A 23,507-nucleotide genomic window follows, 5' to 3' on the forward strand; every position below is an offset into this window, starting at 1 on the left:
GGGAGAATACAGTCTGGACCCCAGGATTCTTGGATGGCTGTATCTTGGATACAGCCTCTGTCCTATGGATGGGTGCTGGGTGGAGGAAGAGGCCCATTATCTCCTGGTCCCGCTCACCAGGAATTTAGCCTTTTCAGTGGAGTTGTAGAAGATGAGAAATCGTGGTGACCTGCTCCTTCTGGTGATTGGTTGGGAGCTGAGGAGAGAAGGAGTGCCTTCTTAGTCACACCCACCTGGAGCGAAGCTCCAATCAAGCTAACTGCGCAGTAGTGGATTGTGGCTCAGATGCCACAGATGTTCACTGTTAGCACGTTTTAGTAGATTCTCTTGAATAAATACTTCTTTATTTGCTGTATGGCTCTAGGACCATTTCCAGAGAATTAATTTTTCTTTTTAGTAGTTTTCACCAGCTTTGCTTATTTTCCAGGGAAGTTTGTCCTTGGAGCCTCTCATGCTAAGATCCCAGAAGTGGAAATCCGTAATTTACACTCTGGTTGGGATTAATATCAACTTAATTTCAATAGTATACAACAATTTCGCTCCTGTATAGTTCTGTTCCCCCCTCCCTTTTGCTGTTAATGTCGCAAGTGACAACCCAGATTTATAATTCTTACTTTATGCAGTTGTCTTCACAGACAGGAGAAAAAAGAGAAACAAAAATGCATTTATATTGTCTTTTTTGTTTATCTATATAGTTGCCTTTATCTGTGCTCCTTATTTCTTCATGTGGATTTGAGTTACTCTCTAGTGTTTTCTCATTTCAAACTGGAGGACTCCTTTTAGCATTTATTGTAAAGGCAGGTCTACTAGCAACAAATTCTCTCAATTTTGTTTTTCTCAGAATGTCTTAATTTTTCCTTCATTTTTGAAGGATAGTTTTGCTTGATATAGAATCCTTGGTTATTTGAATTGAATATCTCTTGTACATGATGAGTCACTTTTTCTTTCTGCTTTCAGGATTTTCTTTTCTTTCTGTATTTTGAATATGATGTGTCTAGATGTGAATCTCTTTTAGCTTACCCTCCTTGGAGTTCATTGACCTTGTTGAATGTGTAGATTAATGATTTTCATCATATTTAAGAAATTTTCAGCCATTATTTCTTCAAATATTCTTTCTGCCCTTTTTCCCCTCTTCTGGGCCTCCCATTATGCATATGTTGGTAAACTTGATGGTGTTTCATAGGTCTCAAGGGACATTATCATTTTTCTTTATTGTTTTTTCTTTCATTTCCTCAGATTGGGTAACTTCAAGTTCACTGATTTTTTTTTCTTCTGCCTGGTCAAATCTGCTTGAAACCCTCTGGTGAATATTTCATTTCAGTTATTCTGCCTTTTCAGAATTTCTGTTTGGTTCTTTTTTATAATTTCTAGCTTTTTACTGATATTTTCGATTTGGTGAGACATTATTCTCACACTTTCCTTTAGTTTGTAGGTATGGTTTCCTTTAGCTCTTTGAACATATTTGAAACAGCTGATTTAAGATCTTTGTAATAGGTATAACTCCGGGCTTCCTCAGGGATAGTTTCTTTTGCTACCCTCAGCATGTATTTTCTACTTTATAATTTGAAATGACTGTTCAAGCTCCAGCCATACAATCTGTATTCCAGCCATCAGGAAGGAGGAGGAGCTGAAGACATGCTTATTCCCTTTGTACTTCCTAGAAGTTCTATATGATACTTTTGCTTATAGCCCATTGGCCAGAATGTTATCCTATCATTACACCTAGTTTCAAGGGAGGCTGGGAATTGTAGTCATTAATCTGGGTTGCCATTTGCCTGAGTCTTTTATTACTGAGAAAGAAGAGAAGAATGGATTGGGGGTTATAATTAGGATTTTGGCTTTTTAACTGTAGTCTGCTCCTTTGGTTATTCTAATATATATGCTTACCCTTCTTTTCACATATACAACACATTCACCTCATCCCTAGAGAGACTACCCCAATGTTTCATTTAGTTACTGCATTCAACACAAAGCCCAGGATGTCTGAGTAGTGTGCAATCTTCTCTGGTAGGAATGGTTCAGGGCTTATAAATTAAAGGACAAGGTAACTGCCCCCGAGACAATTAGTATACAATAGGTGTAATAGAAATAGGATGATAGCAATAAAAAATTACCACCTGGAAAATTTCTATCTTTTTATTGATATTCTTTATTTGGTGAGACATGATTCTCATGTTCCCTCTAGTTTTTTAGACGTGGTTTCCTTAGACATGGTTTCAGAAAAGGGGAGACTTGGTAAACATATAAAAGTCTCTGGTCCATAGCAATTATTAAATGCTACTGTGTAGGAAATTTGAAGACTTTCTGTCCTGACAGAGGAATACATTTCTGGATTAAGCATTATTTTTTAGCCTGATGACTCTGGTCTTTTCTTACTTGGATCTGTGCCTTGTCTATCTCCACCCCATCTTAATTTAATGGCAGTCACAGTGAGGCTATCTGAAACAGTTGGCTTGTGTGAGAAGGCAACCCTAAGCACCCCTCCCCACTGCTCCCCCCAACCCCTGTCCGCTTTGTTTTGGCAATTGGGTTCATAGCCTTTATATGGGCAGAGCTCCAGTCCTATGGCTGTTTGGCAGCCACTACTTTAAATATTTATTTATTTATTTAGCTAGCTAGCTAGCTAGCTAGCTAGCTAGCTGCACTGGGTCTTAGTTGCGGCGTGCGGGATCTTCGCTGCGGTGTGTGGGATCTTTAGCTGTGGCATGTGGGATCTAGCTCCCCGACCAGGGATAGAACCTGGGGCCACCTGCATTGGGAGCACGGAGTCTTAACTGCTGGACCACCAGGGAAGTCCCTGGCAGACACTACCTTTAACTGCACCATTTTGGAATACAGAGTGGTTTGCTCTTTCTACCCTATAAGGCTCCAAAGTAAGAGGCTTCTAGTGAACTTAGATTGCAGGCCACAGGAAAGAGTACACCTTCCTTAGCAAGGATATGTTCCTTTTTATCTTTTCTTATTGACTGACTAGCTCTAGTCTGAGTTTTACCTCTCTGATATAATTTTGTCGAAAGTTGCAAGAAGCAGCCAACACAACATTCTGAATCTTTCCCACTATTTCCCTTAAAGCTATAGCATTCCAATATAATCAGGCAGTGCTTTTAAAAAAATATATTTATTTATTTATTTATTTGGTTGCACTGGGTCTTAGTTGTAGCAGGCGGGCTCCTTAGTTGTGGCTCGTGGGCTCCTTAGTTGTGGCTCGTGGGCTCCTTAGTTGTGGCTCTTGGCTCCTTAGTTGTGGCTCGCGAGCTCCTTAGTTGTGGCTCACGGGCTCCTTAGTTGCAGCTCGCCAGCTCCTTAGTTGCAGCACATGGGCTCCTTAGTTGCGGCATGTGATCTCTTAGTTTTGGCATGCATGTGGGATCTAGTCCCCTGACCAGGGATCGAACCCAGGCCCCCTGCATTGGGAGTGCGGCATCTTATCCACTGTGCCACCAGGGAAGTCCCCAGGCAGCGCTTTAATGAGATGTTTTGCCGTCTTCAGTATCTGAAGGCTCACCAGAAATGTTATAATCTTTCTCATGAAGCATTCTGTTCCTGGCACCAAATTCTGTATTAGGATTATGTTCAATCATTTGTGATTCCAAAAAAAGTAAAATAATAGTGGTTTTAAACATGATATAAGTTTACTTTCTTCTTACGTAAAAGAAGTCCAGAGATAGGTAACCCAGGGCTAGTGTGGTGCTCCACAGTGTCAAGGAACCGGCTTCTATTTTTGTTGCCTTGCCATTCTCAGCATGTGGCTTCTTCCTCATAGTCTGAGACGGCTACTTGCATTCCAGCACCTCATCCATATTCCAGGCAGCAGGAAGGAGGAGGGTCCAAAGAATAGTGTACTCAGTTCCTTTAAGGACATTTCCTGGAAATCACACTTAATACTTTTACAGGCATACCTCGTTTTATTACGCTTTGCTTTATGGTGCTTCACAGATGTTGCATTTCTCAGAAATTGAAGGTTTGTGGCAACCCTGCATTGAGCAAGTCTATTGGTGCCATTTTCCCGAAGTGTCTCTGTATCACGTTTTGGTAATTATCGCAGTATTTCAGACTTTTCATTATTATATTTATTATGATGATTTGTGATTGATGATCCTCGATGTTACCACTGTGACTCGCTGAAGACTCAGATGATGGTAAGCATTTTTTAGCAATAAACTAAAGTAAGGCATATATATTGTTTCTTTAAGACGTAATACTATTGCACGCTTAATAGATTATAGTATAGTGGAGACGTAACTTGTATCCACTGGGAAACCAAAAAATTTGTGTGACTCGCTTTATTGTGATATTCGCTTTATTGCAGTGGTCTGGAACCCAACCTGCAATAGCTTCGAGGTATGGTTGTATTCATGTCCCATTGGCTCGAACTCATGGCCACATCTGGCTACAGGAGAGGCTGGGAAATGCAATCTGCATTCCGGCAAGCACTTAGCTAAAGTTCAGGTGTTCTATTACCAAGGAAGAAAGAGAAAGTGGATATTGGGCAAAACCTCCAGTGCTTCCCATAGTGATCCAGGTGAGGTTCTTTCGCTTTCTGCTTATTGGTCGTCTGTGGTATTTAAAAACACTCCTAATTCTCTTTCTGTTGTATTCTCTCTTTCATATCATCTAAAACTTCCCAGTTACTACATTCGGATGCTTTCATTTCTTTTAGATATAGATCACGAGTGTGCTTCCTTTCTCCTTCATTGATTTAGAACCTTTCCATTTTAAGATATGCCACCAGGACATTAGAATATTTCCATGCTGGTGTGCACTTACCTTTTCTTTCTTTCTTTTTTTTTTTTGCTATACACATCATGCTTATTGCCTGCACAGATGCCTACAAAATGCGCTGCGCTAACTGCTGACTACTACTGTGTGTCTTAGCATTTTATAAATTCTACAGTCACTGTTCTTAGATGTAGCTGTAAAGTGGAGATTCCTGCAGTGCTTTGGAGAACACTTTTGCTGTATTTTATATTTGTTTGGGAAGTGGATTTCTTTGTCTGTACTCTCTCTTCCCTCTTTATTTCAAAGCTTTAAATATAATTGTACTGAAGTTAAAATCATATTTACTGATGTCTGTTATATTTTATTCCATCAGAACTTCTCAGCATCTCTTTTTAGAAATATTACTTGGCTAAGAGTAATACTATTTGAAGCAAGAGGCTGTCAGAAGGGAAGAATAATGGAACATGACTTAGGAGCTGTTTTTATTTATTATTATTATTATTTTTTTTGCGGTACGCAGTCCTCTCACCGCTGTGGCCTCTCCTGTTGTGGAGCACAGGCTCCGGACCCACAGGCCCAGCGGCCATGGGTCACGGGCCCAGCCGCTCCGTGGCATGTGGGATTTTCCCAGACCAGGGCACGAGCCTGTGTCCCCTGCATCGGCAGGCGGACTCTCAACCACTGCGCCACCAGGGAAGCCCCCGGAGGTTCTGCCTTGATTGAAGCCTTTAATGACCATGAGCAACTGAAAATGCATTTTTAAACACAAACTCTGCACTGTTTACTGTGAAGGTAATGTAAAGAGCAAGTACTTTTGTATGGTAACTAATCTTGTCAGAATAGATTCATTTAATCAGTAACTTAGCTTTTATAGTTAAAGTGTAATAAGAAGGATAATTGATGAGAATGCTGGTGGTGTTTCATCTCAAATGCTGCAGTGCTGTCATAGATTGTACATAGTCCTGAGGGTTCCTCATTGTAGCACCAGTAGGTGACTAGGAGCCGTAGCCTAGCCTCTTCTCCTTGACCCATATTGAAGACTCTAGTCTTCAATATACTTTTTCTGTAGCAGAAAAACCCAAATGAACTTTAGGGCCAACGCAATATTTGTGTTTACTGTATTCCTACAAAATTGTGACAGTTTCTGGATTTTTTCCCTTCTTTTTATGACGAAATATTTCATTCTCAGTGTTTTGAAATATTTGATCAAGAATTTAGGAAAATATTCATGACTCCTTTTATAAAGAGGGAACATATTCTTAAGATATGGGGAGAGAGCTCATTGGGAAACCTAAGGATGTGAGGCTCTGGCACTGGAAAATAGTGCTTCTCTTCAAACACTCCATTGTAGTGTGGAAACAAAGCACAATACTGTAAACGTCTTCCGTTTCCCCCAACTGCTGCCTGTCTTCATCTTAGGTGAGTTTTGTCTCAACAAGTTTTTCATTCCAAAGGTAGTATGTTCAAAAATAACTAGTCTTTTTCATATTATTCATACCTGAACAGCATCACTAGGGCACATTTTCTATACTGTGGCCTGGCAACATTTCAGGTTGTCCTGGCTTATTGGAGTGTAAGGTTTTAGTGTCAGAGTGGAAACGACAGAAAAATTCCTAACTTGAAAATTGTCTTATGATGGATTATGTAATTTTTGTAGGTGAATACACAAATATGTTCAGATCATATTTAAATTTATTCAGGTCTTTTATACATAGCGTGTGGACTGCTGAACATCCGTCATTCTTTCTCTTAGAGAAGAAATTTCTTTCTTTTTTTAAAATTAATTAATCTATTTTTTGGCTGCGTTGGGTCTTTGTTGCTACGCGGGCTTTCTCTAGTTGCGGCAGGCGGGGGCTACTCGTCATTGCAGTGTGCAGTCTTATTGCGGTGGCTTCTCTTGTGGAGCAAGGGTTCTAGGGCGCACAGGCTTCAGTAGTTGTGATGTGGGTGCTCAGTAGTTGTGGCTCACGGGCTTAGTTGCTCCATGGCATGTGGGATCTTCCCGGGTCAGGGATTGAACCCATGTCCCCTGCATTGACAGGCGGATTCTTAACCACTGCGTCACCAGGGAAGTCCCCAGAGAAGAATTTCTAAAAGACAGAATTCCGCAGTTAAAAATTGGAACATATTTGAACACCACAGAAAAGGGATCAGGAATCATAAGGAAAGCATATCTGTAGTGTTTGTGGGCATGAATATAGTTTAAGGAATGTAATGAAGACATGTTGCCAAAATAGTGCTTTAAATCTTAAGCAGCCTTTTCTTGGGGAGCAGGGAATTGGAGATAGGGATTTAGGCAAATTGTCAAATTTCTCTTAAATGTTTGCAACAAAATGCCACCTTGTAGTTAAACTCTGTACTTTTCAGGATACCTTCTCATAAAACCCTTTAAGGTAACATGACAGAGAGTAACAATTTTTATTCAGAGTGACTTGCCCAGGGTCATATCACCAAACTCAGTGATTTAAGATACTGATATAGGTCACATAACTTTTCCCCAAAACAACATTATTGTAATTGTTACTAGGGGGCCAGGCAGAATGGTAAATTATACCAAACTCAAAAGTCAGGCAGCAGGCTAAGGTGAACAGTTTCCCCTACAGTCTATTCTCTACACAGCTGCCAAAGTGATCTTTAACAACATGTGTCAGATCATATCACTCCATTGCTTAAAACCTCCCAGGGGCATCTAGTTTTTCCTAAAATGTATTTCTCCCCGCCTGTTCTGCTCTCTGCCCAGGCTGGTCTTTCAGTTCCTTGAAGATGTCAAGCTCATTCCCACCTCATGGTCTTTGAACTTGTACATGCTGTTTCCTCTGCATGGCTGGCTGCTTCTTGTCAAATTCTGGTAACATCAGATTGTGTAGTGGTCAGAGACATGGGCTCTGAAAGCTGATTCTCTGCGTTCCAGTTATTTAACCTCTCAGTGCCTTCGTTTCCTCACGTGTAAAAAATTGGATAAGTAAATACCTGTTAGTGTTGTGAAGGTTGAATACACACACATACAGTGCCTCACACAGAGTAAGTGCTGATTAAGTGTTGGCTGTTATAAAAGTCTCAGCTCAGAAATCACCTCCTCAATGAGACTTTTTTTTTTGCGGTACGCGGGCCTCTCACTGTTGTGGCCTTTCTCGTTGCGGAGCACAGGCTCCGGACGTGCAGGCTCAGCGGCCATGGCTCATGGGCCCAGCCGCTCCGCGGCATGCGGGATCCTCCCGGACTGGGGCACGAACCCGTGTCCCCTGCATTGGCAGGCGGACTCTCAACCACTGTGCCACCAGGGAAGCCCAATGAGACCTTTTTTGAACATTTAAATTAACCTTCCTCCACCCCCCCATAATACTTAACAGTTACCTGAAATTATTTTATTGTGTATTTATTTACTTTTATTTTTGTGTCTCTCTTACTATAACGTAAGCTCCATGAAAGCAGGAATATTTTCTGTGTCTTGCATTTCCAGTTCCTGGAACAGTGCCTGCTCAATATATATTTGTTGAGTGAATTAATGGAAGCCAGATCCACCCCAGAAGGTCTTCTTAGGTGACATTAAGACTGAAAAGCAGTTTGTGTCACTCAGTTAAAGGTGTTCCCATGTGTACCCAACACCATTAAGTTATGTTCTAAGCTATGGGTATCTGGCAGGGGCTTGTAGAGAGTGGTGTGGAGAGGTAATACAAAGAAAAGGAGTTGAGCCTGCAGATAAAATACATATCTTACTTTTCTTTATTTTAAATGTTTTTATTTATTTCTCCTGCTTCCAGCTGGTAAGTTCATGTCCTTTTATATAAGCCCTTAAGCTTACTTGTGCCTTTAAGTTTAGGGACAGCTGGTTGCCCCTCAGCATTATAAAGTTACAGCTTTATTGAGCTTCTTCTAAAATAGTGTGAGTAGAAAGTACCGATATGTAATTAGATACTCAGCTGTATATGATAATTTTAGGAGTCAGAGGGATGCTCTAAAACCAAAGTAGGCAATCTGAGACTAGGAATTCCTGAGTTATCAACAGAGTCAGGTATGATAGCAATTTCTCATTCTCTTATATCTATACCTCTGCCTTTTCCTCTTATTAATACTATCACTACGCTTTTTGTTTTCTGTTTTCTTCCTATTCTTGTATTCCTTTTTGTTTCTATCCTTCTACTTTCATGTCCATATTTTCCTTCTCATGTATATGATGGAAACTCAAATGATGTTTCTATTATTTGGCTTTGGCTCCTGCACCCAGTACCCAGAATCAGATTGGTCATCCTCTCAGATAAATGTCCTCCTCCTTTCTTGCCTGCTTCTTTTAGTAGAATCACCGTTCTATCGGTCACTCTGGCTTAAAACCATGGAGTCATCTTGACACCTCCCTTTCCTCAGCCCCACAACCAAATACAAACATGTCCTATCACTTATAAATTCTGTCTCATTCATTCAGCATGAACTCAGCAAAGAGTAGAGTTTCTGCTCTTTGTCAGGTATGACTCCATGTTGTGTGTGACAGTTTCCATCTTTCTACATTTCCTACCCAAATTCAGGATCTCAGTAAATTATACTTTGCCTAGTGAAAGTAGCTTCGTAACTTTTTTCCCAACCTCATATTCCTTTTTTCCAATCCCGTATTTATTGCACTGCCTGATTAATTCTCTAAAACATGGTTTGACCATGTTATTCCCTACTTTTTTTTTTTTTAATTTTTATTTTATGTTGGACTATAGTTGATTTACAATGTTGTGTTATGTTCCCTACTTCTTAGAGTGAAACTCAGCTTGCTGTTCCAGTCATATCTCGTATATTGTACAAGTACAGTCTTGTACTTGATTGCCCTTTTAGAACATACTCCACACTTTTCTCACATCCATGTTTTTGTTCATGCTGTTGTGTCTCCTGGAAGAATATAAGCTCCCTGAGGGCAGGAACTTTGTTTTATTCACTGTAGTATCCCGTAGCACCCAGAACAGTACCTGGCATGTAGTAGTTACTCAGTAGATATTTATCGAAAGAATGAATGAGAAGTAAGTGAATCTTGTCAATACTACCTATTTAAAAAAATTTTATTGACATATATAGTTGATTTACAATGTTGTGTTAATTTCTGCTGTACAGCAGAGTGACTCAGTTATGTATATCCTTTTTTGTATTCTTTTCCATTATGGTTATCACAGGTTATCGACTATAGTTCCCTGTGCTCTATGGTAGGACCTTGTTTATCCATCCTGTATCTAATAGTTTGCATCTGCTAATCGCAAGCTCCCCACCCTTCCCTCCCCCACACCCCCTTCCCCTTGGCAACCACAAGTCTGTTCTCTGTGTCTGTGAGCCTGTTTCTGTTTTGTAATACTATCTATTTTTTATGACTCTTCCCAAACATTAATATTACCTCTCTTAGGAAGCCTTTTCTGATCTTCTGTGTATTTCTATTTAAACATAAATACCTACCTGTGACAGAACCTTTTTCCCTCTCTTTTTTTCTGTATCAGTGCTGGCTTTGATTGTGTACGTCATGTGGTTGCCATGAGATTAATATAGTCAGTAAATGAACAAATGTTTGTTCTTGTTCTGCGTCAAGTATGATATCTAGGTACTTGAGTCAAAAGGACAGTAGAATGGAATTCCTTTCCTCAGTGAACTTAACTGCGTAGTGGAGGATCAATCCATTTTAATAGTAGTAAAAGTAAGCAGTGAGAAGCAAGCCTGGGATCTTATGGAAGCATAGCCTTTTGGAAGGGGTTGGATAATAGGGAGAAGGGGGTAGGTTGGGGAAGAAGAGGCAGTTCTAGGCTGTCACAAGTAGAAAGCAACATATGGTGGGAGCAGTGGGTGCTTAAAGGGGAGTGTGAGAAATGAATCAGGTACTCTGAAGGGCCTTGTACTGTTGGTATTGAAGAGGCAGTACTATATTGTTACCTTTTATCTGTTTTGTTGGGATAAGAGGAAAAACTTGGATGACTGATTCCCTGTAGAACGATCAGGAGGCGCTGAAACCCTGAAGTGAGCAAAAGCTGTAGCTCCATGGAACTTTCTGAAAAAAATTACTTGGGAGGTAAGATTTTTGTTACGTGGAATGCCTTCCTACTTGATTGATAGTCTATATAAGCAATTCCAATTTGAAAATAAGTTTTTTCCTGAGAATTTGAAAGCATACTCTATTATGTCAGTTTCTAATGTTGATGTTAAGAAATCTGAGGTCATTCATTGTATCTCACAGTGTTGTGGGCCAGGGATTTGGGTGGGGCTTAGCTTGGGGGTTCTTCTGCTCCACATGGTGTTTATTAACTTGGGTCCACATGGTGGCATTCAGCAAGTGATTGGGCGTGCCTGGGGGGTGTCCAGGAGTATACAGGCCTGACACCTTCGTGGGGATGTCTGGAAGGCTAGTCTTAGCTAGATCCCTTTTCTTTTCAGTGTAGTCTTGAGACCTCTTCTTATGGTCTCTCCGTCAGAGCAGTTGGACTTCGGGGAGTACAGCGCTCCCAAAGATCAAGATAAAAGCTGCCAGTCTCCTTAAACTCTAGACCTGGAACTGGCATAGCATCATTTTCACTGTACTGCATTGTTAAGGCAGTCACAGCCCAGCTCAGATTCAAGAGGAGGGGAAATAGACCTCACCTGCCAATGGGAGAAGTGTCAGGGAATTTACAGTCATCTTTAATCTGCCATACCACTCTTCATGGGCTTTCTGTTGTTTTGAGTTAGATTTTATATTTTCCTATTTCTTGTATTCCTTGCTTTTGGATGACTTCTAAGATGAAGAGGGAGCAGAAATGCCTTTTCTTTGCCATCTGTAGTAGCCTGAGTAGTTTTTAAGACATCTGAAGATAATGGGGATGGTGGTAACAGAGATAAGGGCAGCTAGCTAGCCAAGGCTAGATGTTTTCCTCACCTTTCACTGTAGGATCTAGGGCAGTACCTAGTACATAGTTAGCTCTCAGAAAATACTTGTTCTCAAATTCCTTTGTGTCAAATTATATATAGATATATCTGCTTAGACAGTAAGAGTTTTAAAGATTTTGGTTTATCTGTTGAAGATAAATCAAGGAAAATAAGAGTAAAAATCTGTACAGTTAAAAAAAGATTCATTAATTGATTAAAAAACTTTTTATACAGAGAAATTTTTTTCAGAAGAGTAATATCATTTGGTTGTATGAAACTCTTTGTCATGGGTCATAATAAAAAATCATGTTAGTATATACTTTTCTAGAGTTATCAGCTGTCTGCCTGAGCTCTTCCATGTCTCTAACACATTTTGTGCTATTGCGTCTAGTTACATGTGCCGCTCGGCACCAGCAGAAGGCATGCAACCCAAAAAGGGGGTGGGGTGGAGAAAAGATGAGGGGGAATCAAGCCAGCAAGAGAGGGAAACAGATGGGTTGTGGGAGATGACCCTGCCCCCATGTTGTTTTTGTTCTGGCTGCTACTGATCGTACGTGAATCAGCAGCCAAAAGATTGGAGTTGGTGATCCTATGATGAAAAAGAAAGTTTGATTTTGGACTCAGTAGAATTATAAATTTACAACACTAAAACATGATGCAGATTTTTTCTTTTGGTTATTTTAATTATCTTTCCTTTGAGACATGTCAGAAAGTATTTTGAGATATAACTCTTTAATTTTTCTAAATAATATATGTATAATCTGAGATGACTATTACTCTTTTAGCTTTTCTTTTTCATGCAAGTTTTACAGTAAATAAAACTTTAGGCATATTTAGGAACTGGTAGAGGAGACTTAATCCATGATGGCAATTCCTCAACATTTTTGGATCTTGTCTCTAGATGGTCAGAGTTTACTAGGACTTTCTCCTGTGGGCTATTTAAAAATGAGTAGAAAGTCGTATGTTTGCTAGAGAAATAAATCTTCCCAATGTATATATTTCATGCTAAATATTCTCTCTTTTCTTTTGTTAGTGCTTATACTTGACTTCTGTTTGGCTTATTTTCTAAGGTCAAGATTAAGGAAACCTTGCTTTATGTCTCACCAAGTCTTCACTTTGTCCTATGGAAGAATCTTATTTAAAAAAAAATTTTTTTAAAACATTATAAGAAAAAAAAACATTATAAGAATGTTAGCAAACATACACCAATATAGAGAGAATAATAGTATAATGAATCTCCATATACCCAGTATTCAGCTTCAACAGTTACCAGTGTTCTGTCTCTCTTGTTTCATCTGTTCCTCCTGCCCCTTACAATTTTTTATGGAAGAATTTTATTGTAATACCATTTAATGTTAGCATTTTGAAAGGCTATATCCTGAAACTTTTGAAATCTTTAAATTAAATACTACTGTAGCATATAATTTGCCCAGTAAAAATGTTTGGTAAACTATATAGGTATGTAAAATTTTTAAATGACCTCTTCAAGCCCTTAATGATCCTATAAATATGGAACTTAATCAGTTACTAAGCTATTAAAATAAGTTCTGAATGGAACACTCAGTAAAACAGTTTTTCAAATTGCTTTTTCTTTCATTCCAGGCAGTGGCAGGCACAGTCATGGTCCAGGTCACTACAGAATTTAATATTCCTCTCTTTAATCTATTAAAAATGTATGAGTTCTGAAAAAGATCACTTTTTAAACTTCTTCATTTTTTCTTTATGCCTAGCACTTGACTTGGGTTGACTTTCTTTTAGGGCTCATAGTGCACGTTTTCTTTTAAAAAAATCATTTTTTTAAGAAGTACTGGTTATGTGCATTAAGTACATACCAGAATTACAGACGCCTGCAGTTTAACTTCAAACTTCATTAGAGAAATCATGACATCATGTGATGGATGGATCTTTATTGTCTTTTAGGAGCAGTAACACATGTGAATGTCAGATCTCCAAATCTCAGCAATAATAATAATTTTCTAATTTAAAGTAATAGGAGGAAGGTTGTTCTGAATTACTGATAAGTAAATTAAGGGACACTTTAAAGAATAGACAGTTTATTCTTTCAAGCTCAATGAATGAGTTAGTTTAGTAAATTATTTCTTAAGCAGAGATCTTGCCAAGCCATTAAAAAATTATTGTGGTAAAAAACATATACTAAAGTTACCATCTTAATCATTTTTAAGTGTATAGCTCACTAGTGTTAAGTATATTCACATTGTTGTGCAACAGATCTCTAGAACTTTTTCATCTTGCAAAGCTAAAACTCTATGTCCAGTGAACACTACTGCCAGGCCATTTTTTAAAAAATTTTTATTTATTTATGGCTGTGTTGGGTCTTCGTTTCTGTGCGTGGGCTTTCTTTAGTTGCGGCGGGCGGGGGCCACTCTTCATCGCGGTACGCGGGCCTCTCACCGTCGCGGCCTCTCTTGTTGCGGAGCACAAGCTCTAGACGCGCAGGCTCAGTAGTTGTGGCTCACAGGCCTAGTTGCTTCGTGGCATGTAGGATCTTCCCAGACCAGGGCTCGAACCCGTGTCCCGTGCATTGGCAGGCAGATTCTCAACCACTGCACCACCAGGGAAGCCCTGCCAGGCCATTTTTAATGGAAAAATAGCTCATTTGAAATGAGAAATATACATTTACATATTAACGTTGACTGTGTTATGTGCTAGTCTCTTTTGTAATCGTGTAAAGAATTATGCATTATGAGGCAGTATTTTAGTTTTTCTCTTAATCTGGTAAACACTGTAAAATAGGTGGCACTCTTTTATCCTACCCCTCCCTCAAGTAGCATAAAATATTTCTTAATCTCATACTTCATTATGGTATCACAGATATCAGTGAAGTCTGAAATAATGGGATTTTGCTGTTTGGTTAAGAACTTTTTACATGAAACTATGATTCTACCCGAGCAAATTGGAGTACTTAAGTGGAATGATGTTTGCTGGTTCCTATCCTGACTTCCAAATGTTATATTTAATCTTTTTGTATTTTTTCATACAGTCTTCTTGTATTCTTCAGATTTTCCTCAAGACTTGCCTGTCTTGGTCCCCAGACTGTCTTTAAATATCTTTCATTTGCTTCTGTCTTTTTCAGACAGGCATTTACCCAAGTGGCTGTTAATGTGCAAATACCAATTGCAGGGTCTGTCTACTGTATACACACACAGTTGCTACCATCTCAGTTAAATTTCTCCATTTTCTAATGAGAGGTATGGACTCATATAATCTATAATGATTTAACAACTTTTTCCCCAGTTTTATTGAGATGTAATTGATATATAGCACTGTATAAGTTTAAGGTGTAAGTAGTGACTTGACTTACCTATGTTGTGAAATGTTTACCACAATAAGTGTTGGTAACAGTCATCATCTCATATAAATACAAAAACATTGTTTTTCCCTTGTGATGAGAACTCTTAGGATTTACTCTCTTAACAGCTTTCAGATATACCATGTAGCAGTGTTAACTCTACTTATCTTATAATTGGAAGTTTGTATCTTTTGGCAACCATCATCCAATTCCTCCACCTCCCACCCCAGTGACTGGTAACTACAAGTCTGATCTCTTTTTTTATGAGGTTTTTAAAATTTATTTATTTATTATTTTTGGCTGTGTTGGGTCTTTGTTGCTGAGCGCAGGTTTCTCCCTAGTTGTGGCGAGCGGGGGCTTCATTGCGGTGCATGGGCTTCTCATTGCGGTGGCTTCTCTTGTTGCGGAGTACGGGCTCTAGGCACGCGAGCTCAGTAGTTTTGGCTTGTGGGCTCTAGAGCGCAGGCTCACTAGTTACGGCACATGGGCTTAGTTGCTCCACGGCATGTGGGATTTTCCCGGACCAGGGCTCGAACCCGTGTCCCCTGCATTGGCAGGCGGATTCTTAACCACTGCGCTACCAGGGAAGCCCCCATGAGTTTGTTTTTATTTTTCTGTTTGTTTTTTAGATTCCACATAAGTGAGATCATACAGTATTTGTCTTTTTCTGTCTTATTTATTTCACGTAGCATAATGCCCTCAAGGTCTGTCCATGTTTTTGCAAATGACAGTATTTCCTTCCGTTTTGTAGCTGAATAATATTCCATTGTATATTAACAGCTGTTTATTGAAAACCTGTTACTGTATGTGAAGCTACTTTTTCTAGGTCTTAAGACAGAAGTTTTTGTTTTTTTTAATGAATTTATTTATTTTTATTTTACTTATTTTTGGCTGCATTGGGTCTTCGTTGCCGTGCATGGGATTTCTCTAGTTGTGGTGAGCGGGGGCTACTCTTCGTTGCAGTGCGTGGGCTTCTCAATGCGGTGGCTTCTCTTGTTGCGGAGCACGGGCTTTAGGCGTGTGGGCTCCGTAGTTGTGGCTCGCAGGCCCTAGAGCGCAGGCTCAGTAGTCGTGGTGCACGGGCTTCGTTGCTCCGTGGCATGTGGGATCTTCCGGGATCAGGGCTCGAACCCGTGTCCCCTGCGTTGGAAGGCAGAGTCTTAACCAAGGCGCCACCAGGGAAGCCCAAGGCGGAAGTTTTGATACTGTCCTCCTCCTGCTTTCCTTTAGGACTCAATTAAGAGTGGTTTTTTTTTTTTTTTAATTCACACCTCAGTGCCGCCATCCATGTGCGCATGTATGTGTGAGCACGCTCATATGTTTCAGGGTGGAGAGGGTATTGAGGACTCTTTCCTAAGGAGTTTGGGTCTCAAAGGATTGTTAAATATCATAAAATTGAATTTTTTAGCCTGAAAAGGCTGCTGTTAAGGAAAGCAAATATTCTCTTTCAGGGTCAGTGGCAAAGAAAAAGCCAGATGGATTAATCATGTATAACAGTTGTTTTTTCCCAGTACACATAGAGACATGGCTTAAATGATGGTAAGTCATAGGCAAGATGGGAAAAAATTTTTTGAAGTTCAGATTCTGGATTTTCTTGGTAAACATTTGTTATTTTTTAATTCCTAAAATTGTTCAAACCCTCAAAAAATTCTTTTCCCAATGTTTGCCCGTACTACCTCTTAGATTTTTAAGTATTGGAGTAGAGAATCCTTCTTAATGTCTTTATTCTTCCTAATGTCACCCCCCCTTCTTAATTGGTCTTACCTGATCTTTTCCATTCCATTTTACATTTTATGAAGAGCAACCAGAACTACAGTCAGGTTTGGGCACATTATAGCCTTACGTGAAGGTAGAATGTGATGGTCCTTTTAGTTTTCAGTGCCTTTCTTCATTTCATGGCTTTCCAATATTTTGTTGGTTTCTTAATCTGAAGCAGATTAAAATCCTCACTAAAGTCTGCAGGGAACTCCTAGGTCCCCCTTTTAGATTAAGAATTATAGCTTTTTCATTATAAAAGCAATATGTGTGTTTTAGAGAAAATTTGGAAACTAAAGAAAGTAAAACTTTTCATAGTCCAAACAAACAAAACCCATTTTGTGTTTTGGTAAATTCCCTTATGGTCTGTTTTTCTGTGTATAATATTTTTATATGAATATGTGTTTTTATCTTTTTGTAAACTTAATTTTAGATAAACAGTTTCCACATTTTAATTTGTAAAAATTATTCTTAATAATTCCACAGCATTTGGTGGATGAATATAGTCTTAATTCCCTTAACCATTAATTCCCTTGTTGTTAAAAAGACTTTCAAATTATTTGTGTTCTTTTTCTTTTTTTTTTTCTTTTTTTTGCGGTACGCGGGCCTCTCATTGCTGTGGCCTCTCCTGTTGCGGAGCACAGACTCCGGACGCACAGGCTCAGCGGCCATGGCTCACGGGCCCAGCCGCTCCACGGCATGTGGGATCTTCCTGGACCGAGGCACGAACTCGTGTTCCCTGCATCGGCAGGCGGACTCTCAACCACTGCGCCACCAGGGAAGCCCTGGGGATTGTTTTCTTAAAGAAATTTTCTCCCCTGGATTATGTTGGTACAACATGATACTTTAATACCTTGTACTCATTATTTCACAAGATATTTTTCCTTAGTAGTTGGAAGGTAACATTTATCTCATAGCTATTTCTCCTTGACCACTATTTCCTTTTATCCCACTAGACACGTGTGTGTGTGTGTGTTGGTTTTATTTCAGTCGTACATTATCCTCCTGAGTGATATAGTTGAGGACACTTATCGGACTTGAAATCTCATGCACTCTGTGAGCATAGTAAAAATTTAATAATGATGCTAGTTTACTTTACAAAAAGCTTTTAAGAATAGTGGTAGCTCACCAGTACTATAATTTATAATAATTAGTATTCAGCATGTATTCAGTGGAATAGTCTTTTTTCCATAACTAAACTTTTAATTTCTCCTTCCATTTCCAGGTTGCCATCACGAAAGCCAAGGTGGATTTCTCCAGTGTAGTGTGCCTGCCCCCTTCCGTCATTGCTGTGAATGGGCTGGACGGAGGAGGGGCTGGCGAAAATGATGATGAACCAGTGCTGGTGTCCCTGTCCGCGGCACCCAGCCCCCAAAGCGAAGCTGTTGCCAATGAACTGCAGGAGCTCTCCTTGCAGCCCGAGCTGACCCTAGGCCTGCATCCTGGCAGGAATCCCAATTTGCCTCCACTTAGTGAGCGGAAGAATGGTGAGTAGATATGGAATTATTGAATTGCCTGATTTGAACCAAGGTCTTCATGTTTCTAATGTCATAGATCCTTACTTTATTTTATGTCTCTTGAAAGTTTCTTATAATCTTAATATTTCTTATAAAATAGAGAAATGATAAGTTTAGGTGGTCATTGTAAGCCCAACATTTCTTGCCTGGGTTATCGTAATTGGTTTCTGGGTTTTTTTTTCCTACTTCTTTGCTTCTCCCCATGTACTCTTTCTCATTTTGTAAACCCATATTCACATTTATGTAATACATATATTAATTGGAGAGGGAGAACTATACTGTATGTGTTCTTCAGAAACTTGTGTTTATTGTTCAATATTTATTTTCCCTGTGAGTTATTAAAGGTATTCTGTAATTTCTTATAATCTAATCTGTGAATCACCATTTATTGAATAGTTCTTCTTTTCCCTAGTGATATTTCTTTTTGGCTGTGCCACGTGGCATGTAGAGTCTTAGTTTCCTGACCAGGGATCAAACCCATGCCCCCTCAGTGGAAGTCTGGAGTCCTAACTGCTGGACCACCATAGAATTCCCTTCCTTAGTGATCTCTAATGCCAGCTTTATTCTGTTTCTCTGTGTACAGGAGTTAGTTTTTGGGCTCTCTGTTTTCACTGATCTCTCTATCTCCGTGTCTTTACATCATTTTAGTTACTGTTGCCATCTGTTAGGACAGGTCTCTCCTTGCCTTTTTCTTCTTCAAAATTGTTTTGGCTAATCTTGGCCTTTTATTTTTCCATAATTTTAGAATCAGCTTGTGAAGTTCTACAAGAAAACCCACTGGGGTTTTCTCATCCAACATTTTATTATGAAAAAATTCCGACATATGATGAAATAGCGAGTTTTACACTGCACACCTTTATATCCACCACTCAGATTCTACCATTAACATTTTATAATATTTCCTTTATCGTAGATCTATCCATCCCACTGTCCATCAATCCACCTTATTTTTTGGATACATTTCAAAGTAAATTGCAGACATCAGTATATTTCCATTTTATTGAAGTATAACGTTGATACAGAGTAACACAAATTGTAAGCATCCTGGTTGCTATTACGAACAAAGTGAGTACACCTGTGCATAATTACTATTTAATAAAGAAATAAAATACTTCCAGCACCCCAGAACCACCCCTTGTGCCTCTTTCCAATCAGTACTCCCTCTTCCTGATCAGATGAAACTACCATCCTGACTTTTAACACAATAGTTCAGTTTTGCTTGTTTCTAAACTTGATATAAACGGAATCATGCTGTGTGGTGTTCTGTTGGTGGCTTCTTTTATGTTTTTGAAATTCATTTGGGTTGAATTGTGTGTGGCAGTAGTTCATTTTCATTGCTATATAACCAATCCGTTTTATGAATGTAATTTGTCCATTTTTACTTTTGATGGAAATTTGGTTTATTTTAGTTTGAGGCTCTTATGAATCATGCTGCTGTGAAGTTCTTGCTGGGATTTTGATTTGAAATATATCATTTATAGGTTAAGGGGGAGAATATACATTTTAAATATTGGGTCTTCCTGTCCATTAGTTAGTTTTATCTCTCCAATTAAATAGGCTGTCTTTAGTATCTACCCACAGATTTTATAATTTTTTCCATAAAGGTTATACAAATATTTTATTAGGTATATTCCCTGGTATCTTTTTTGGGGGTAGACATTATAAGTGGTATATTTTTATAAAATATTTTTTGACTCTTTGATACTGGGGTTTAGAAATACCAAACCTTTTCATTGGGGGTAGACATTATAAGTGGTATATTTTTATAAAATATTTTTTGACTCTTTGATACTGGGGTTTAGAAATACCAAACCTTTTCATTGGGGGTAGACATTATAAGTGGTATATTTTTATAAAATATTTTTTGACTCTTTGATACTGGGGTTTAGAAATACCAAACCTTTTCAAAACTCCTCTGGCTTTTCTACATCTCTACCCTCCATTTGGGAACCCCCCTCCCCAAACCCCACCCTGCCACCTTCTTGCTAACTCTTACTTGTCCTTCAGTATTCTGTTCAGACATCACTCCCTTTGAGGAGCCTGTCCTCACTCATATTCAGTGTTACGTGCCCCTCTTTGTGTTTGCCCAGTTGCCCTTTGTCTTCGTACTTCATCACCCTGTGTTGTAATTGGAATTCTCCACCCAGTGGGCCTTTGAAAACTGAAATCAGACATTGTCACACTCCTCTCTCAGAACTCTTCAATATCTTCTCATGAGGCTTATGATGAAATCATAGTTTTTACGATGTGGTCTTGGTATCACCTCTCACCTGATTTTTTTTTTTTTGTAGCTTAAATCTATTACCTCACAGCTAACCCATGAACAATATCACCTGATTTCTTACCTCTGTTCCCCAGCTCACTCTGTTCCAGCCACACTTACTTTCTTGTTATTTCTTGAACATATCAAGTATGCTACTGCCCCAGGGCCTTGATACTTGTGCTGTTACTGAAGTTCCTGCACAAATGTTATTTTCTCTGGGAGGCCTTTCCTGCCTATCTTATTAAAATAGCACCTCCCATTCCTCTCTATCCTGCTTTGTTTTCCTTCTAAGCACTTATTATGACCTGTGTGTGTGTGTGTATGTGTTTGTACATGTGTGTATATATGTTTGTTGTCTGTATTTCCCCTCTCTGATAGTACATTTCATGAGTCCAGAAACTTTATTTTATTCAGTATATATTCAACTCCTGGCTCATAGTGGGCACCCAATAAATATTTGTTGAATAAATAGATGAATGGTTTACTTGTTTGTGGCAAGAACTCTGTTCTACATGCGTAGTGGGAAATGTAATGGAAACTTAGGCATTTTTTATTTTGGGAAATAGTGGACACTCAAGCAGTTTTCTTGTGTTCTTTTCCCATTTATAATTTCTACTTATTCACCCAAGATGGCAGAAAGTTCAGCTTATTTATACGTTAAGGGGAAAGAGTCCAGAGGGACAAGCTGGAGACAGAAAAGGGGAAAGGATAACTGATGGAGCATTGTTCCTGGGAGATGCAAGAGGATGGGATCCAAAGGCATTGGCTCTGCCTTGAGTGTGAGTGGGGACCAGCATTCCTCTGGGATGGGAGGAATGGCAGTGAAGGTGATGACAGACAGCAAACAGCAAAACTGTCATATCTTGGGCAGGAAGTAGAGAAAATTGGTGCTGACAGCTGTGATGGTCTCAATGGAGTAGAAGGCAGCTGTTACTGTTGAGGCAGAGGTGTTGGTGTATCTTCAGCCTTTTTTGTCTCAGCTCTTTGCCATATAAATCAGCTGATTTCCCCCCCCCATTTTGAACAACAACAATTAATTCTCTAACCTTCCCTTTAAAGTCAGGCTCCTGAAAGAGTAGTTTACAGTTACTGTTTCTCTACTTTCCCACATTCCAGAGACTTCACTGCATTCTGGCCTCTGTCCCTACCTTTCTTCAGAAACTGCCATTGCCAAAGTCATTAGTGCTCTTTTTGTTGTAGACCAAATAGGTACTCTGTATTCTATTTGACCTCTTTGTAGCATTTGACATGGTTGGCCATGCCCTCTGACTGAAACTTTTCCTCCACTGACATCTGTGACACTACTCTTTACTGGCTTTTAAAACTCAGTCTTTCTAGCCACTTCCTTCTCTGCTCAGATCTTTTACTATCTTTCTCTACTCACCTCTTAAATTTTATTACTCTCCAGTGTTCAGCTCTAGAGCTTCCTTAACTTCTTACTCTATATCTTTACCTTGAATGGTTTCCCCCAGAACTCTGGCTTTAACCTCTATTATATGCTATTGATTCCATGTTATCTTTCCAGGCTAAGTCTCTGCCCTGAGCTCCAGACTCATATGCTTGGCTGTCTGTTGAACACCTTCACTGGATGTGCCACAGACTCAGTACGCTCAGAGCTAAACTCATCATCTTACCGCTGTTCCTACTGAATTCGTCATTGTAGAAATTGGTACCACCTTGTACCCAGATGTTCAGACCAAGGGGTTGCTTTGTTTTGTTTTCTTTCTGAATGAAATCTTTAAGGGTTTTATTTGTTTTATTATCAGATAAAGTATAGGAAAAAAGAAAATGAATATTCCCTCATGATTATACAGTTCAGTGATAGCTAATGGCAGCAGTTAATATATTTTCTATCAGTTTTTATTTGTTCATTCATTTGTTTACTTTTACACATATATACTCTGTATAAATTATTTTCATGTAATATTATTTTATGAGATTTTACTATATCATTCAGCTATATTAGAAAACATTTTTTTCTCTGCTTGATATTTGTATTGTGTGTATACAACATTTAGCCAGTCTCCTGTGAGACCTTTACCTTGTTTTTATTTTTTTATGTTATAAATAATACTGTAGTAAGCATCTTGGTATATAAATCTTGCAAGTAACTGTAGGACAAACTCCCAGAAATGGATAAAAAGATAAGGACATAAAGAACATCGTGTCCTTCTGGTCACAAAAGTAACGTGTTTGGGTATGAAGTTTTTAATTTTTTGAAGTCATTATTTCCAAATTGTCCTCCAGAAAGATTATAACATGCTATTTTTAGAAGTAATTTTTTACTCCATTTCCTTTCTATCTCCTTTATCTTTCCTCCCAGCCACCAGTCACCAATTTTTGTAAATTCCACAGTGATCATATCTACTGAATTCATTCTTTTCTTGCCATCTTTACAGCTGCCACTTAGTTCAGACTCTTTTTTTTTTTTTTTTTTGCGTTTTGCGGGCCTCTCACACCAGGGAAGCCTGGATCAGACTCTTAATAATGTCATACTTGGATTACTGCAAGAATGGCCTTCTAACTGCTCTCTCCTTGTTTCTCATCTTGTCCCTATTGCCAATGGGATGATCTTTCTAAACCATAAATGAGGCTACTGCTCTCCTGCTTGAAATCAGTTAGCGGTTCCCCATTTCCTCCCTTTATGCTCCTCATCTTGGCAAACCTTCATAGCCAGTTTCTGCCCTGCCTCTCATCTCTTCCCGCTCACAATAAAATATTTGGGATTTCCCACAAGAGACGTTTCCACATCTCAGTTCCACTTCATGTCCTGTTTTTTTCTTCCTGGAATGGCCTTCATCCTCTTCTTCTGGCTAATGTTTCTTTCTAGTCAAGAACCAGGGTAAGGGCTTCCCTGCTGGTCCAGTGGCTAAGGCTCCACACTCCCAGTGCATGCGACCTGGGTTTGATCCCTGGTGAGGGAGCCAGATCCCACATGCCTCAACTAAGAGTTTGCATGCCACAACTAAGAGTTCTCATGCTGCAACTAAAGATCCTGCGTGCCGCAACTAAATATCCCGTGTGCTGCAATGAAGATCCCACGTGCCTCAGCTAAGACCCCAGCACAGCCAAAAACGTAAATAAATAT

The 23,507-nt window shown here is 39.2% G+C and overlaps 1 protein-coding gene across 1 annotated transcript in view; it reads left to right on the forward strand.

Moving 5' to 3' along the window:
* Window positions 1–23,507, forward strand: part of MRTFA (myocardin related transcription factor A) — a 196,584-nt gene that overhangs the window by 58,304 nt on the left and 114,773 nt on the right. Inside the window, exon 3 of the mRNA XM_024737519.1 lies at window positions 17,865–18,126. Within this exon, the coding sequence (XP_024593287.1) occupies window positions 17,865–18,126 (262 nt within the window). The remainder of the gene's footprint in view (window positions 1–17,864; window positions 18,127–23,507) is intronic.

This window comes from Neophocaena asiaeorientalis, unplaced genomic scaffold (genome assembly GCF_003031525.2).
Source record: "Neophocaena asiaeorientalis asiaeorientalis breed wild unplaced genomic scaffold, Neophocaena_asiaeorientalis_V1.1 scaffold242, whole genome shotgun sequence".
Classification (NCBI taxonomy): domain Eukaryota; kingdom Metazoa; phylum Chordata; class Mammalia; order Artiodactyla; family Phocoenidae; genus Neophocaena; species Neophocaena asiaeorientalis.